At 38.0% G+C, this 18034-nt stretch overlaps 1 protein-coding gene across 1 annotated transcript in view; it reads right to left on the bottom strand.

Moving 5' to 3' along the window:
- Positions 1-13323, bottom strand: part of RNF38 (ring finger protein 38) — a 194563-nt gene extending 181240 nt beyond the window's left edge. Inside the window, 2 exon segments of the mRNA XM_074281754.1 lie at positions 13061-13226; positions 13228-13323. Of these exon segments, the coding sequence (XP_074137855.1) occupies positions 13061-13226; positions 13228-13308 (247 nt within the window). The 5' untranslated portion in view covers positions 13309-13323.
- Positions 13324-18034: the final 4711 nt, after the last annotated feature.

An 18034-nucleotide genomic window follows, 5' to 3' on the forward strand; every position in this document is an offset into this window, starting at 1 on the left:
CATTTTATCCATTTTATTTTTTAGAGAGCTGATTTCTTTTTCCAGCTCTCTAATCCTGTTTTCCTTGGAGTTGTTTACCTTTTCCAGCTCACTAATCTTGTTTCTCAATGATTTGATTTCTTTATCCATTCTGTCTTTGAATGCATGGGATGACCTCTCCAGGCTCTCTTGCCAAGCTTCCCTTTCCTTTTCCCATTTCTCTTCCAGCTCTCTTGTGAGAGCCTTTTTGATTTCCTCTATGAGGTTCTTTTGTATTGAGGAGCAGCTCATATCCCTCCCAGGGGATACATCTGGGGACATTCTGTTCCTAGTCTCCTCAGCATTTGAAGTCTGCTCCCTCTCCACACAGAAGCTGTCAATGGTTAGAGCCCTTTTGAATTTTTTGTTCATTTTGTCAGAGTAGGAATCAAAGAAAACAAACTGACAAGAGAAACAATTGGTCTGTTTTGCGGGGGATGGGGCTGGATGGTATTAATGGGCTTCCTCTACAGACTGGGGGTAGGGCAGCAGAGAGCCACTAACAGAACAGCAATGACTGTACTGAGTCTGCGCTCTGAGGCTCTGAGAACGCACCGAGTCAGTCCAGGTGGGGGTTGGGGGTGGCCGGGCTCTGAGAGACTCTGGCTTTCTGGGGTTTTAATCTTCACCTCCGGTGTTTACACCCTCTCCACCGCTCCTGGCTTGCTGCCAAGATGGAGCATCCACACTGGGGCAAAAGCCCTTTCGCAGAAATGGCAGAGATCACACCCCTCCCCCTCCGGTCTGAGCTGTGTGAGCTGCCTGTCTTGCTCTAGCTGCCTGCCCTCAGTCTGCGCCCAGTCTGATTGACCCTCCCCCGAACAAACACAGACCTTTTCTGGCGACTTTCAAGGATGTCTTCTCTTGGTGATAATTTGTGGATTTCTTTCTGGGTCAAGCATTAAGTCAGAGGCTTGTCATGAAGTAAGTTCTGAGAGAAAACGAGGAGCTCAAGCAGCTGTCTGCCTCCACGCCGCCATCTTGGCCGGAAGTCCTAACTTTAATTGTTAGAAAATTCCTTCAAACATCAATATTAATCTGAGGTTTGAGGAAATTCTGATGGGGTTGTAGGCAATTCTATTTTAAACTATTCATCTAGTTTTAACTATTCATTGTTTCAATTGAAGTTTCTGAGTCTTCTGTATTAACTTGTGAGGTTAGAATCCCTTCCCTTACACTGTATTGTACACAATATTGTACATATTCAATGATTTAATATTTATTAAACTATAGAAAAATAAGATAATTACCACTGGGAAAGAAGATTTCTTCAGTTCATTAAATAAATAATATTTATCATTCAATAAATATAAATATTTAAAGTATTGGGGTGGGAGACATTGGCTAATTAACGAGACTGTAATTGCATGAATTAAAAAGAAAATAAGATATGATACATTGTAGTTCTGAGGAAATGTGGTAGGCAAAATAACATTTTATTTAATTTCTCCACAAGAATTAAAATTATAGGTATGTACTATTTACTCTTAACAAATCATAGTTCTTCCTCTAAAACTAAAAATATATATTAGTAACAATAATAGCTAGTATTTGTACAGAACCTCACAAAAACCTTGTGAAATGTAGATATGAACATCTATATTTTAACACATGCCCATACATTTGGAGTTGGGTTTTTTGTTTTTGTTTTTGTTTTAATATTTCAGTCTTCCAGCTCACTAAGAACATAGATTTAGACTTTCTGTCAAAATGTCCATAAACAAGGGAAGAAATAATCATCATTCAATACCATTAAACAATATTACAATTATAAGCTTTAATAATCAGTGTAATTGTTTTATCTATTGTTTTTTAATTTCTAGAAAAAGGGACAGCGTTTTTCTTCCTTTTGAGTTTGGATTTTTTTCCTGAGTATCAGAACACATTTGTATATAATAGTTGTATCTGGAAAATGGTATAAATGGCCAAGCTTGTCCCTAAAAAATGTGAGAATGTTCCTTTCTTTCTTCCTTGCAGTTGTGGGAGAACATGTCAATGGAGCACTGCATACACTGTCAAGACTAAATTGATACATTGATTGGTTGTGCTGAACTGCCTTTTTTTTTTCTTTTCTTTCTTATTTCTTTTTGGTTACAAGGGCTGGCTTTCTGGGAAGGGGAGGAAACAGACATATCTGGAAATGAAGATTACATAGAAACAAAAGATATTAATAAAATTTTGAATCAAATGTATTTGAAAACACAAGGCCAAATGAGTGGGTCAGCAAATCCTATTGAGAATAAATTTGTGAAATAAAGTTTTTTGTAAAAAGTATTCATTTAACTTTTGCTTACATCTTAATTTACAGTGTATATAGACAACATTTTACATGTGACCATGCTAATTTATCTCTTTAACAAAAATTGTTCCCATTTTACGCATTAACAAAAGTGTTTTTAAACTGGGTTTTTTTTTTCCTCCTTTGTATTTGATAAACTTGCTGACAGTGTCAAATGATTTTACCTATTGAGTTCTCAAAAATTTGGAAAGGAAAGGCATATAACATTGGTTAAAATAACTTAAAATAATGGCAATAATTGGGAGAGGAGGTAAGAGAGTAAGAAAGTTAATGCTTGTTAATTATAAAAGTTATATATAAAAAGTCATAGTAAAATTTAGAATTTAAAAAGTTTTTGTTTTGTTTTGTTTTGTTTTTGTTAAAGCAGTACTCTAAATATGCTTACTAGAGTGAACTCAGGTTTTCAAGACTGGGGTATGTGTTTAGGATGAGGCAGTCTCCAGACTGCTAGAGAGAATGCTGACAAAAGCTACCGATTTGTGGATTTGCATGAGGGGCACAGCTAAGTCAAAGAGTTCTGAAGAGACAAATGGTGTCAGACTTTTTCATACCAGCTCCAGACACATGGAGAAAGAAAGACTTCAGAAACTACAGACTTTGTAGAGGAAGCCAGTTTTTCAACATGTCTCTGGTTTCCTGCTTAGATAAATGGGCTTGCTTGTTATTAGATGGCCTAGTCTTTTGTGTAAACAGTGTCTAAGAGGAAGGAATTACACCTGCTGGCATAAATTTGGAGTAACTCTTTTACCTCTCTTTAAAAGACAGCACAAGGCAATGTTTTCGTTTAATAATGACCCTTAAAGAGTAAAAAAATTAAATAAAAAATGGGAGGGAGGGGCAATACTATACATATAATTTTAATCCAGAAATTATCTTGGAGATTGGAGAAAAAAAGAACACGATGTCTGAAGTCCTTACTCCCCATACCTCCTTCAAAACGTGGGTTGGAGCCTCCCTTGGAAGGGAAAGGAAGGGGGAAAAAAGCATATATTAAGTGCTTACTATATTCCAAATATTGCATTGTGCTTTACAGATATCTCATTTGATATCAACAACCTGGAGGTAGATGCTATTATAAATATTTTACAGTTGAAGAAACCGAGGCAAAAGATTTCATTCATTTGTCCAGAGTCACATAACTAATAAGTGTCTGAGGCTAGATTTGAACTCAGAGTAGAGAGATCAACAAGATTCCTGAAACACCTATCAATGCCTCCCTTAAGACACATTTGCACAACCCACTGGACATACAGAGAAACACACTAAGACTTGATATATACAGTGCTTTATTAAAAATACCATTTTTGACTGAATAAAAAGGGTTTAAATACTTAACTAGCTACATACATGCCAAGAACCGTGCTAAATATAGGGATGTAAACAAAAAAGACAACCAGATCTCAAGGAATTTACATTCTATCTAATGGAGACAAAATATATTTTTGATGTCATAATTTTGAAAAGCACAAAGCAAAGCACCTACCTCCAAGGCTGTTGTGAGGATCAAATGAGATAATACTTGTAAAATACTTTGTAAAACATCTAAACTGGAAACGACATCAGAGGCCAGCTAGCCCAAAGCATTCCTGAATCAGTCTCCTCAATAATATAAATGATCATCCAACTTTTGCTTCAAGGCCCCAAGTAAAAGAGAACTATTATCTCTAGAGGCAACCTAACCCACTTTGGAATAGCTGTAATTGTCAGAAAGACTCTTCTTATACAAAATCATTAAATGCATCTTTTTGTAATAGACTCTGCTCCTAGTTGTGCCAATTAATAGTTTCATGACCTTGGTCTTTAAGTCTCAAAAGCCTCAGTTTCCTTAGCTATAAAATGATTAGATGAAATTACTCCTAGAGTTCTGTCCAACTGTGTGTGATATTCCATCATCCTGTCAGTTTGAAAAAGTTAGAAACTTTACTCATATTTACTGTTTTGTTTTCCATGAAATGTAACTAGAGTTTAAACACTCTTTTTCTAAGCTATTTTTGATGACCCTTAAATATAAAAATCAGTGTTTTAAGAAATATCAAATCATGATCTGCTAATTAGCTAGACTAGTGATCATTATTCTTTGGCGGGCTTTTGTAAAATATAGGCTAAATACTGGCAGAGAGAAAGAGAGAGAGCCGGAGCCAGAGGCATAAACATACACTCCAATTCTCTAGCTATTAGCATATGAAATCAGGAAGAAGTTTCCCGTCTTCCCCTCCCTTCACTACAGGCCCAATCACCCAAGATCTACTGTACCAGGATTGCAGAAATGAAATGTTCCCAAAGAAAAAGCAAAAGAACAACCAAGAATTTAATCCTGAGAAGATATCTGTATTTAAAAAAATGGTAAGATGCTAATGAATAAAGTAGTTCGAAATTCCAAAAGGAAAATCATGTTTTCCAATTTAGGGAAAGGAAAGGAAGATAATGAATATTCATATAGCACCAACTAAGTACTAGTTATTTTGCAAAACATTCTTACAAATATTATTTTATCTGATCCTCACAATAACTTTGCTATTCTCATTTTACAGAAGAAACTGAGAAGTTAAGTAACTTACCCAGAATCACATGGCTATTAAGTGTCTAAGTAAGTAGGGGCTTAAAATTCAGGTTTTTGTGACTTCCTCAAGAATTAAGCATTGGTTTAGTGATATATTCATAAAAACAGAAGGTAAAAACATGAATTATTCAATTCATTTCAATTTATACACACACAAAATGGATTCTCTCCCTTTTTCAAATCTCAAAAAGAAATGTCACTTCTGAAATGATTGTCAGTTTGTTTCTCCAAAAATAAAAAATATTGAATCAAATTAGCTCATGACACCACATTGCTATCCTTACAAATAAATCAAATGAGTTTTTGATGCCAAGACAAAAATCATGTTGGGCACAAAGAATTAAAAATCAAAACAAAACTATATACTTCATATAATGCCATATTTCTCAAGTTGCTTCATTTATAATGTTCAGAGAGTTACTGATGAAAGTTTACTAGAAGACAAAAGATCTAATATTGGAGTGGGAGTGAAGAGTGAAACCACAATCAAACACTTTAACTTGAGTCTCAGTTTCTCTACCTATAAAACAGGGTTAAATAAAACTTTTACTACCTAGCTTACAGAGATATTGTGAGAACAAAATGAGAAAACCTGTTAGAAAATACTTCATTTTTGAGAAAATGAGAAACTTCAAAGCAGTATATAAATGGACTAGTATGGCTGGTAATAATATTAATAACTCTAATTAATAAGAAAATCCATTTTATACAATTCAAAGTACTAACTTGTGACACTGGGCAAGTCATATTCCATCTGTTTGCCTTAATTTCCTCAACTGCAAAACTGAATAACACATTCTTCTTAGGATCATTATAAGGGTTAAATGAGATAATAATTGCAAAAGTATCTGGTCTAATGCCTGGCATATAGTAAGCTATATAATAATTACTATTAGTATTATCATTATTATTATATCTACCTCCCAGGACTGTTGTAAAGATCAAATGAAATAATAATTGCAAGGCACTTAGTAGAATATCTGGCACACTAAACAAATGCTGCTATTATTATTATATTGCTATTATTAACACTTTGTTATTAATATAATTAATATTTCTTTTTTATAATTAGTGTTATGAATAATATATATTATAATCTCATAATTTTGCTTTTTAGAGGTTATCATCCATAATGCCTGAGGAGCAGAGCTACCTTATAATCAGTGTTTTGTTTTAAACAAAGTTCAATACTTATTAAGTGCCAACTATATGTAAAGTACTAAAGCTTACAAAGACAAAAAGGAAAGGAATTTCCTAACAGAGAATAAACTTTCTACCAGGGTGTGTGGAGTGACACAACATATATTTTTCCACATAATACTGTAAAGTCAAAAAAATAAAAATAAAAAATAAACACTGCTTATTTGATACCTCTTGTTTCCGGTGCTAAATAATGAGATTAAGAGCTTCTTATTCTTTAATAACTCAAGACTGTGGTATTTTAAAGTACTTTTAAATATACTAAAGTATTTTTAAAAAGAAACACAAAAAATAAAATAATTATTTTGATAGATCCATGACTACTTGAATAAGGCTGTTCCTTCCACTATCAAACCCCTCCACTCTACCCAAATTTTGATAGGTACCTATCCCAAATTTTTCATAAATCCTATTCTGAAAGTTAATTCAGTGGGATGGAAACCTTCAAAAGAATTCTCCACTAAAATTTTAAAATAAAAGACATCAATCATACATAACAAATATTATCTAATTTTAACATATAGCTTATTTTTAAAAACTAAGAAAATACTATTATCATCTAAAAGAAAGAACACCAATGTTCACTCAACAACAAATGGGTAAAAACTATGCCTGAAAGATGATCATCTTTCTCTCCAAGAAAACTGAATGAATCATTCTACCATCACAAATATATATACTAAACCTCTTTCAAGTAGTCTTACAAACTAGCCATTTTAACAATGTTTTAGAATTTGGCTTGGGCTCTATACCTCCCTGGACCTAGACTTGGCAGCACACAGACTGAATATCAAGGATTATTGTAGAAGCCCATAGCAAGGGCATACTATGGAAGAAATGAGTAAATAATGCACATTTTACAATGTGAACTCAACTCCAACTGAGAGGTCAGTAGTTACATAGAAAAGAATACAGTAGGAAGGTTCAAATGTGAACTAAACCTTTACCTAAATACATTACATTACAGGACATTGAATGAATCTCTAAATATGAGAAGTAAACCATTGTTTCTGAAGATCTGTGAATAATAGCTGGAAGTATTCCAATTACAATTTTTAAAAAAGGTAAATTTCATGAACCTAATATGTCTCCAAGACAAAAAAAAAAAGTACATAACATTATTAAAAAGATGCCCTCCTTAACTGACATTTTAAAATACTGCTGCAAGAACTGTGAATATCAAATAATCCCATAAGGAATGAAATACAGGGTGTCCCAAAAGTCTTGGTGCAGTTCTAACTAATATGACATTTTAATTAACAGGAAGATGTGATTTTATAGCAATGGGTTTGGAGTCAGAATACTTGGGTTCAAATTCAGCTCTACAATTTACTGTCTTGTGTGCTTTGAACAAATTAATTTATTTTAAAAAATTTTAAAGTTTTTCATTTGCAAATAAAAAGCAATGATTTAAATTAAAAAAAAAAAAAAACAAAAACAAAAACAGGAAGATGTGGAAATTATTCCTGAATCAACTGTCTGTGTACAGCTCAAACAGGAAGAATGAATAACGAGAAAAGGATAAGGCTTACAAGTCAAGTTAAAAGCATTTATTAAGCACCTGCTATGTGCCAGACACTGAGCTAAGTCCTGGAGGCATGAATAAAGGCAACCAAAAAGAAAGGTCATCCCTATTCTTGAGGAAGTTGGTCTGGTGGAGGAGACAACATGCAAACAACTATGTACAAACAAGATACAGACAATGGTGAGGGAGAATTTACTAGCACTAAGGGATATCAGCAACAGCTTCTTATGTATACATTGAATTTTAGCTGGGAATTGAAGAAAACAGGAAAGTCAGAAATAAAGCAGGACAGAATTCTAAGGAAGGTAAAATACCGATGTAAATACCAAGAATCAGAAAATTCAGTACCCTGAGGAACAATCTTTTATCAATAATTTGGAAAAATTAAAATGATGGTAATAATAACTGACATTTATATAGTGCTTTATATAGCACTTTTGCAAAGTGCTTTTACAAACATTATTCCATCCCTGAAAAGCATGTACTACATAACAGGTTTTAGTGACCCCATTTTATAGCCAAGAGGTTCAAGTTCACACAGCTAATGTCAAAGATGATATAAAGGACATACTTGTCCAATCTAGAGATGACAGAAGAACTAGAAGGATAACTGATTTGTTAGAAATGAGATGAAAAAACATGATAGCAAGCCAGAAATAAATAAGACATTTAATAGTAAATCCTTAACACTAAGGTTCAAAAAATAAATCTTAAAAGTTCCAGGTGAGGAATGAGTTAATGCAATAATGCTAATTTGCTCTTAAATTTCAATAAAAGTATAGGTGATATAGAAGATTAGTGATTACTAAAACTGTATTCTGTCTCCCTCTGAATATAATATTCCAGATTTGATCTGGTCTAGACATATTAGAAAGAATATTGGTAAGCTTGAGTGTTTCTAGTAAAAGGTAATCAGCATATTGAGAAAGTCTTAATCTAGAGATAATTTGCCTGAAGAACATATGTTGAATTTTTTTTGTGATAGCAAAGAATTATTAGATGTTCATTAATTGGAGAAGGGCTAAACAAATTGTGGCATATAAATGCAATGGAATATTACTGAGAAATGACATATGTGATGAATACAGAGAACAATGAAAGATCTACATGAAGTAATGCAGATTGAAGTAAGCAAAGCCAAGAAAACAATATACACAATGACTTCAAAACTGTAAATGGAAACACACACACACACACACAAATCATCAGTGAATACTGCAAAATTATAAGGAAGCAAGTATGGCTCAAAAGAAGGGAAGAGGCCCCACCTATTTGCAGAAGTAGGAGGTACACAAGTGTTGCACACCAAATATATTTCCAAACTTTTTTTAAAGTCTAATTAGTTTTGCTGATTTTTTTTCCCGTTCTTTTTCTTTTTTGATTTTCAAAAATACTATTTGTTTATCTGGAATGGTTTTCAAAGTGCAAGAACATGGAAGAAACAATGATGACATCAACAGATGACAGACATCAAAAAAATCTTACTTTTAAGAACTGAAAAGCATGATGGAATGGAAGGAGGGGATAAAATATAATCATATGTTAAAATAAAAACTGTATATCATTTGGAAGAACTGAATATATTTCACTCAGCCCAAATAGGTGGAACTAAAACCAGTTGGTAAAAGATAAAAGAGGAAAATTTCAGGTCAAGACCTTTCTAATATAATCCCTGTATCAATGAGAGCTTAGTGAATTAAAACAAATAAGTGGAATGGGTTGTGCCTCATTAAGAAATGAATTCCTCATCACAGAATTCCTCCAGCAGAGGCCAGATGACCACTTATAGAGAATGCCATAGGGATGATACATGCTTCGGTTAGTAGTTAAAGTAGGTAACTTCTGAGATCATTTCTAACTCTGAAATTCTATGATTCATTTAACTTCATAAATACCTTCTGGGTATGATCCTATCAAGTTTACAATATAACAAAAATAACAGCTCAATATACTCCCACTTCAAAATACTCCCTTAAAATATTATAAAGTTCCTAAAGTTTAAATATAAAATTTCAAAACTTATTTATGTTAATTATCCAAAAATGTCCCCCCAAAAATGTTCTTAACAGTTAACTTTTAGTTAACTGTACCTAGTTTTCAATTCCACTCTTCCAACTACTTCTAGGCCAGCTCCAATCCAGACACATCTATCAGTCTGTATTCAAGAAAATTTGCTATCTTTCTGAAATCAGCCTAACCATAGAGAATGTCTGGGGGAGTTCTGTTTTTCTCAGGGCCAAATAAGTGTTTAAAGTTGCTAAGAGGGAGCAACAGTACCACCTCAGTTTCAATTACCAGCCCTCTTCTTGTATTGAAAGGTCACAGTCTTGTGAAGACTACAATTTCAAAATTTCAGAGCTAAAAGAATTCTTGGACATCTAGTTTATTAATTTTACAGATGAAAAAAAAATGATGCTTATAAGGGTAAAGTTGTTACTAGATAGCTATAACTTAGGGAAAATAACTTAATTTTCCTGGCCCTCAGGTCAGTGCTCTTTCCTTTATCCTAATGCCTTCTTTGTCATCAGTTGATGCAGAAGACCACAGACCACATCAAGAAGTGAAAACATCCCTCCAAAAGCTGAAAAGTCTGTAGTAAGCATTTAAATGATCACTCGATCTTTTTATTACTAGATCAGTCAGGTCTTCAAGAACCTAAGCAGTCCCTACAGCATAATTTACCTACTTCTTCTAATCAGATTATTAAAAGCAATGATAACCACTTACATGTAATTGTGTCCAAATCTGCCTTAAGATACTTAGATGATTTATTCTCCTAGTTTTAATATCACATTATTAAAATAGTTTAATTTTTATGTTCATCCTTATAGAAAGGTGAAAAGAAAAATTCAGTAAGAGCACTTAAGAATAATCCTTCCTTTAAAATACTTTAGAAGATAATATAAAAGAAAACTAAGAAAACACAACTTTAGCTATGCTACTACACCCAGAGCCAGAAAAATCATACTCCTCATGCCAAATGCTGTCAAGAGACACAGCTATTGTTTCTAAAAAGTCCTGGGAGGCCAAATTCTCTTACCATTCTTCCTCCCCCCACTCCAAAAAGAAAATATAAATAATAATCTTTAACAAAATGGGCAAATATTTCCAGAATATTATCTAGAACACCACCATTCTAACTGAGAGGGATTCAGGGCTATTATAACAGCAATGGCAGCCGACTCACTAAAGAGAAAATTATGAGATTTTTTAAAAAATGCTTTCTCCTCGACACTGAAGTTTAAAATTATGAAAAAAATTACTTCTTTTTCCTTTCCCCCAGATATATTTGTATTTTTATAGATTTTCTTTTTATTATATGTCACAGCTCTCTAAGTAGTTATTTATATATACAGGTGTGTATATGTAGGCATACATAGACATACATATAAAACTATAATAAATTTTCAGCTTTTAAACATAACCTAAGCTTAATTGTACACAATGATTTAAAAAAAAAAAAATCAACGGAATGGTTTGATAGAATGTAAACCTCTCATAAAGGAGAATTTTTCCAGAACAAAATAACTCTAGCAAGCTGTTTTTTGTTTTTTGTTTTTTGTTTTTTTGTATCCCCAATGCCTGACACACAGTAGGCACTTATAATAAAAGCTTGTGTAATTACTAACTGTTGGCCTGTATTCTGAAAAACAGGTTATAAGTCCAAAATGAAATGACTGACCTAGCCCATCTCTTAAAGTCTCAAAAATACATGTCATATTCAAAAGTGAGCCGTACCACGAGTATTTGATCAGTATCTACTACAGGATAAATATTTCTAAAGATGTGACTTGTAAGAAGTTTCATCTCCAAAATGAACATCAAGAGTAGTCCCTTTTCTAATGAAATTTCAGGACTACACACTATAGATAAATTATTTCATGGACGCCATTACCGAATGTTAATTGCCATTTGTTAATACTACACTCTTCGTAGTTAGGATTAAAGACAAAAGAGTCTAGCTAAAGGACAATTAGCAAATTTATGAACCAGGCTATTCCAATATGAAAAATAATTAGCTTAGGCTCCTAAATTTTGACTGCCTACATAAAATTCAAGATTCAAACATAATCTGAACTGTATGGGGATAAATCTTCCACAGCAGGGTCCTAATTAGAGAATTTACTAATTATTCTTTCATCTTCAGCACTGACAAAGACTAAACCATGTATGACAGGAAAGAGAACTTTTTTTTTTTAAAGTACTGATTACAGTTAATCAAAGAAAATCAAAGGAAACTCCATGGAATAGCAATGTGGTAAATAAGTACTAAATCTCCAATGCATTGTACACATGATAAACACACCTCCAAGACGATAAAAATCTGGTGCTCACTTAACTTTCAATCCCTTCTGCAGACACCCTCTCCTGTTTTATTCTCCCCCTCTAAAAGTCAACTCTTCTTTTCCTTTCTTCCCTACTTTTTTTTCAAATCACTTTTCCCCTTCACTTCCACTTAAAAAAAAGGATTCTTTCAGTCTCTTCCCTTCAAGCTGCATCCTCAAATAAAAACAAAAACAACCACTCCAAAATCCAAAAGAAATTCCACTTCGCCCCCCGGGTCACCGCTCCCAGTACCTCTCCCTGCTTGCTAACTCACCAGCGCCCAATGCACCGAACTTCCTACATTCTTGCCTGGCAGGGCTGACTACTTGGTCTTCAGACCCCCTTCGTTCTTCCCCAGGACCGCCCCGTAATCCAGCGGTTCCCAAGGTGTGGTCTATAGTGGTAGACCGCTGGGTTTCTAAAGGGAATAAACTGGAAAGCACGTGTTCACTTTCACTTAGGGATAAAGTCATTTGATGTTTTTTTTTTTTTTTTTAAACACTGCGGGCTCTTCAAAAGCGAAGAAGGTCTTGCATTAATTAAGGTTTAAGATTCTTGCTTGGGTGGGGGGGTGGAAAGTACGGGGAAGGGGAGGCTTAACGAAGCAGGGGGTGTGAAGGGCAGTAAAGCTCGAAGCAGGTGAGGCACGCGGGGGGAGGGGGGTTCCCTACCGCTCTAAGGCACTGCCTGAGCCCCCGGCCGAAAAGTTTCAGAGTCATCCACGGCCCTATTCCCTCACCCTAAAACTCTTTCTAAAAGCTCTGGAAACATTGAAACTCCTTCTCCTCTTCATTTCCTACACTTCTCATTCCTCTTTTCCCCTTTTTTACATCCCCCCCCCCGGTCCCGCCCGCTCCAGTTTCCTTTTCCCATACTCAGCTTCTTTTTTCCCTTCCCTAGCCCAGATGCCCCAACATCTGCCCTTTCCTACCCCCTCCCCCTCTCCAGCCCCGGGGGGCAAAGTGTCAGTCTAACTGAACATCTGGGCAAGTGAGCCCTCGGGTCTCTCCTACTTCCCTCCCACCCCACTTGCCCCAGCAAGCCGGGGTAGAGGAGTGGGGGTCTTGTCCCGCCCCGCCCCCCCCGCCGGCTCCCCGGCACCGGCCCCGCCTCATTTCCCCAGCCCCCCTACCTGCTCCGGAGGTTCTGCTGCCGGCGCCGCCGGGGGCCGCCCTCTGGTGCCCGGGGCCGGTAGGGCCGAAGGCGGCGTGGCCCCCGGCGCCCCCTCCTCCGGCCTCGGGGCGATGCGGCTGCCTCGGGTGGCGGTGGCGGTGGCGCCGGCCGTGCTCAGGGAGGCTGGGCCCCGGGCGGCGGCGGCGGGAAGGGAGCGGCGGCGGCGGCGGCCGGGGCAGGAGCGGCGGCGGCTGCGCTTCCGCTCATGGCGAGCCGCCGGGAACTCCGGGCTGGGCGGGAGCGGCTGTGCTCGGGAGCGGCCTGGGCCCGGCCGGGCGGCGGCGGAGAAGGAGGAGGAGGCGGTGGCGGAGGAGGAGGAGGCGGGGAGCCCGAGCGGGAGGAGGAGGCGAGGGAGGAGGAAGCGGCAGCGGCTCCCAGCAGGAGGAGGAGCAGGAGCGCGAGCCTGGGAGCAGCCCCAGCCCAGGAGGAGCAGCGGAGGAGGAGGAGGAGGAGGAGGAGAAGGAGGAGGAAGAGGAGGAGGAGCAGAAGAAGAGGAGGAGGAGGAGGAAAAAGAGGGGGAGAGGAGGAGGAAAAAGAGGGGGAGAGGAGGAAGACGAAGAGGAGGAGGAAGCGGCTGGGGGAGGAGGAGCTGAGGAAGAGGAGGAGGAAGAAGGGACCTCTGTCGATAGTCTGCGGACCCTAGAGGTTTGAGGCGCCGCTGCTCTGCTGCCCCCGAGGGCCGGCCTGGAGAGCGCTGCCCGCACGGCGGGGCGGCCGGCCGAGCTAGGGGGATGGGCATCGCCCACCCGCCTCCGAGCTCGGGGGGGGCCCGGACTGTGCGGCCCCGGTCGGGGTCCGATCCCGGTCCGGGTCCGAGGGGCACGGACGGCGCGGCTAAGAAGCGCAGAGCTGGCGCCCCGCGGGGACAGGCTTCCGGGCACAGAGCACAAACTAAGTTCACGGACCAAAGTGGACGGAGGAGGAGCGCGATCACGACGGAGCGAGCGCCCGCCCCTCGGCATCCGCGCCCCGGAGGAGTGGGACTGCGGGTGAGGGGCGGTAGTTAGGGAGCGCCGGACGCTCCAGGGGATCCCTGCGGTGCCCCGAGCTGTAACTTCCTGCGCCCTTTTTCGCGGAGATGCCCCGGCTTCCCTTCTCTCCCGGCCCCCAGATTCAGACCTTGGCCTTGGGGCAAGTCATTCATTGATTTGTTCCTGTTAAGTCAGTCCGTTTGTCTCGCTCTCTTTTCCTCGGCTTCTTCCTCATTCTTTCATCTCTTCTTGTCGTATCGGTCTCTCCCCTTCTCTCTTTTTTCCTTCTTTTTTCTCTCTCTTCTCTCTCTCTCCCTCTCCTCCCTCTCTCGATCTTTCCTTTCCCACTGGCCTCTCTTCTGTCCCCCTTGTTTCTCTCCCTCCCTCATCCCTTTCCCTGTTGCCTCTCTTTTCCTCTCCCTTCCTTTCCCTTTTCTTTCCCTTCCTTTCTCTAATGCTATAAGTTGTGAACACTTTATTCCCTTCCCTCCCCTCCCCACTCACCCTTCTTTTCCCTTCACTTCTCTTCGCAGCAACAGAAAAAAAAAATATAATACACACACACACACACACACACACACACACATATCCTTGCCATTCTTAGGATCTATGTACATGTACCTCAGTTGACTCCTCTATATCTTCCAGGTAAAAGCTGAAGAAAAAGTTTCTGGGACACTCTTGACATCTTTGCCCTGAAGCCCTGCTTCAGAAAATAGGTACAGGAGCAGCTGGATGGTGCAGTGACTGGAGACTATCCCTGGAGTCAGGAGGACCTGAATTCAAATCCATCCTCAGACACTTAACACTTCCTAGCTGTGATCCTAGACAAGTCACTTAACCCCATTTGCCTTGCAAAAAAATAAGTAAAATAAATTCTTTTTTTAAAAAAGTACAGAAAGGCTTCTGCATGTGTAGCCCTACTTTTCATAACTTTAGAGCCATAAGGGACCTTCTTGGTTATCCAGTCCAGATGCTTAGTTTGACAGAAGGGGAAATTGAGGCCAAATGTCTTCTCTCTTTCCTCCCTGCTCCTCTTCCCAAATTAGATGTTTATATTCCCTGTGTCTTTACCCTAAACAGTGTCATAAACTTGCTCACTTTTTTCCTCAGTAAGCAGTGGACCTACAGTCAAAATACCCCGCATTTGATTTCTAGAGGATGATAAATTTAGAGCAGACATCAGAGATCATCTAATCCAACCTCATTTTATAGATATAGAAAGAGGAAAATTGAGACCCATAGAGGCAAAGTAACAACTGTCTCCTGATTCTTCTGCATGTCCAGTTGCTTTTGCTGGATCTTTTTCTAAGGCATGCCTACTCATTGAAAGTGTACCCGGATAGAAAGTACCCTTCACATTCATATTGAGAATTAAGGAGATCAAATAAAGATCAAAATATAGGATTTCCACCTTTGTTGTTGTTTGTTTACTTGTTTTTTTCTGATTTTTCTTATTTAGCATGACAAATATTGAAATATGTTTAGAATATTGGCACATGTTTGACTATATCAGATTGCTTGCTATCTTGGGGAGAGGGAGAGAAGAGGAAGAAAAATTTGGAATAAAAGGTTTTGCAAAGATGAATTTGAAACTATCTGCATATATTTGAAAAAATAGTACTATTAAAGAAAAATTTTAATTTAAAAAAAAGAAAGTGTACCCCAAGTTTCTGTCCTGGGCCCTCTTCTCTTATTCCCCTATACTGTCTTACCAGCTCCCAGAGAATTCAATTATCTCTATGCAAATATTAGATCTGTTTATCCAGACCTAACCTCTCTTCTGAACTCGTCTCCCATAATTTCCCATTGGACATCTTAAACTATTTCCTACAGCAACCTCAACTCAGCAAAGGTGAACTCTTAGTCTTCCCATCCACCTACCCCTTCCTAATGTCCCTATTTCTTTCTTTTTTTTTTTTTTTTTAATAGTTTTTATTTACCAGATCTATGCATGGGTAATTTTACAACATTGACAATTGCCAAACCTTTTGTTCTCATTTTTCCCCTCCTTCCCCCCTCCATGGCAGGTTGACCAATACATGTTAAATATGTTAGAATATAAGTTAAATATAATATATGTATACATACTCAAACAGTTGTTTTGCTGTACAAAAAGAATTGGACTTTGAAATAGTATACAATTAGCCTGTGAAGGAAATCCAAAATGCAGGCGGACAAAATTAACTAACCTCCCTATTTCTAGCAAGATTACCCCCATCCTCCCTCCCCCCCAGTTACCCAGGCTCACAACATTGTTACCATCCTCAGCTTCTTACTTTCTCACCCCACCAAATCCAATTGGTTGCCAAGTCTTGTTCTTTTCAGAATCTCTCATATGCCTTCTTATCACTCACCCACTAATGACCCTGAATACAGGCCTTTGTTACCTCAAGGTGACCCAAGTCAAATTCCTGCCTTCCAAAGGAGGCCTTTTCTGGACTATCATTTTCCCAGTCCTCTATGGCTAATGCTTTCTCTCTGTGATTACCTCCTGTGTATGTTCATAGTTGTTTGTATATTTTTCCCCCATTAGAATGGGAACTTCTTGAGGGCAGGTTTCATGTTTTTTTAGCCTTTTCTCTCTCTGGCCACCGGACCCAGATGTCTCTGGAGAGGAAAGTGAGCACTTAAATGCAATTCACTTGCATCTCATGGCTTCAACTTCCTAAAGTCATGGTCCTCGTTGAGAATGAAGGACAAACAACAACAAAAAGTGGGTGCTTAATAGGTATTTGTTGATTGACTAGTTTTTAAGAAAAGAACTGGAGGAATGATGATAGATATTTCTCCTGTTTCTTATCTCTGAGACTTTTCTTCTTAGGTTAAGCATTGCCTATTTCTCTCTGTTGATCTTTGTATGAGATGACCTCAAGTCTTCTCCATCCTAAATTGTTCTCTTCTGGATATTTCTCTAGATCATCAGTATCCTTCATAAACGGTGCCCAGTACTGAACATCATACCCCTGATGAGATCTGTCTAAGGCTAAGTACAAAGAGACCATTTCCTTGTTCCTAAAATATGTAGTATGCAGCCTTTCATACTGAAAGCCCAAGACTTTTAGTTTTCTTGGCTAGCCCATCATATTGCTAACTTAGATTGAGTTTGAAGTCTGCTAAAATTCTCAGAGCACCTTCATAACTGCTATCTAATCATGGCCTCCCCCATTTTATACTATTAGAGTAAATTTTAATATTATTTAAGTGTAAAGCTCTAGTTATCTCTCTTGTATTTCAACTCAGTTAATTATTAGCTGTGAAACCCTAAGCAAACCTCTTAACCTCTGTCCGATTTAGTTTCTTCAACTATAAAATGGGAAAAATAATATAATTTACCTCCTCCACAGTTGTTGTGAGGATCAAATAAAAGGATGTCTGCAAAGTGCTTAATACAGTGTCTGACATGTAGTATAAAACTTAATAAATGCTTGTTTCTTTCCTTCCTCAGTGCTCTAGCCTCAACTTTTGGATCTTGATTCAATAATTCATTGGGTTAGCTAGCCCTCCTAATTTGATGACATATGCAGATTTGATTAGCATGCTATCCAATATTGATAAAATGATATTGATGACTCAATCCAAGTTACTGATAAAAATGTTAAACAACACAAGAGCCTGGTATAAATCCCTGAGGTACTACACTACAGACCTTCTATCACTCGGATGTTTAACCATTAACAACTATTCATTGATTGCAGCCATCAAACCATCTAATTGTATTCTTGTCTAATCTATTTGTCCACCATTTATACAAAAATAGTGTGAGATATGTTATCAAAAGCTTTTTAAAAATCTAAATAAACTTTATCCACAGCATTTCACACTGCACTTATTTAAAAGTCCTATCAAAGAAGGAAATGAGGTTAGTCTGTCATGACCTGTTCTAGATGAAGCCATACTGGTCCTTTGTAACAAACACTTCCCTTTCTAAGTGGTCACCATCTATCTCTTTCATAATCTGT

The sequence above is a fragment of the Sminthopsis crassicaudata genome, chromosome 1 (genome assembly GCF_048593235.1).
Source record: "Sminthopsis crassicaudata isolate SCR6 chromosome 1, ASM4859323v1, whole genome shotgun sequence".
In the NCBI taxonomy this organism is placed as follows: Eukaryota; Metazoa; Chordata; class Mammalia; order Dasyuromorphia; family Dasyuridae; genus Sminthopsis; species Sminthopsis crassicaudata.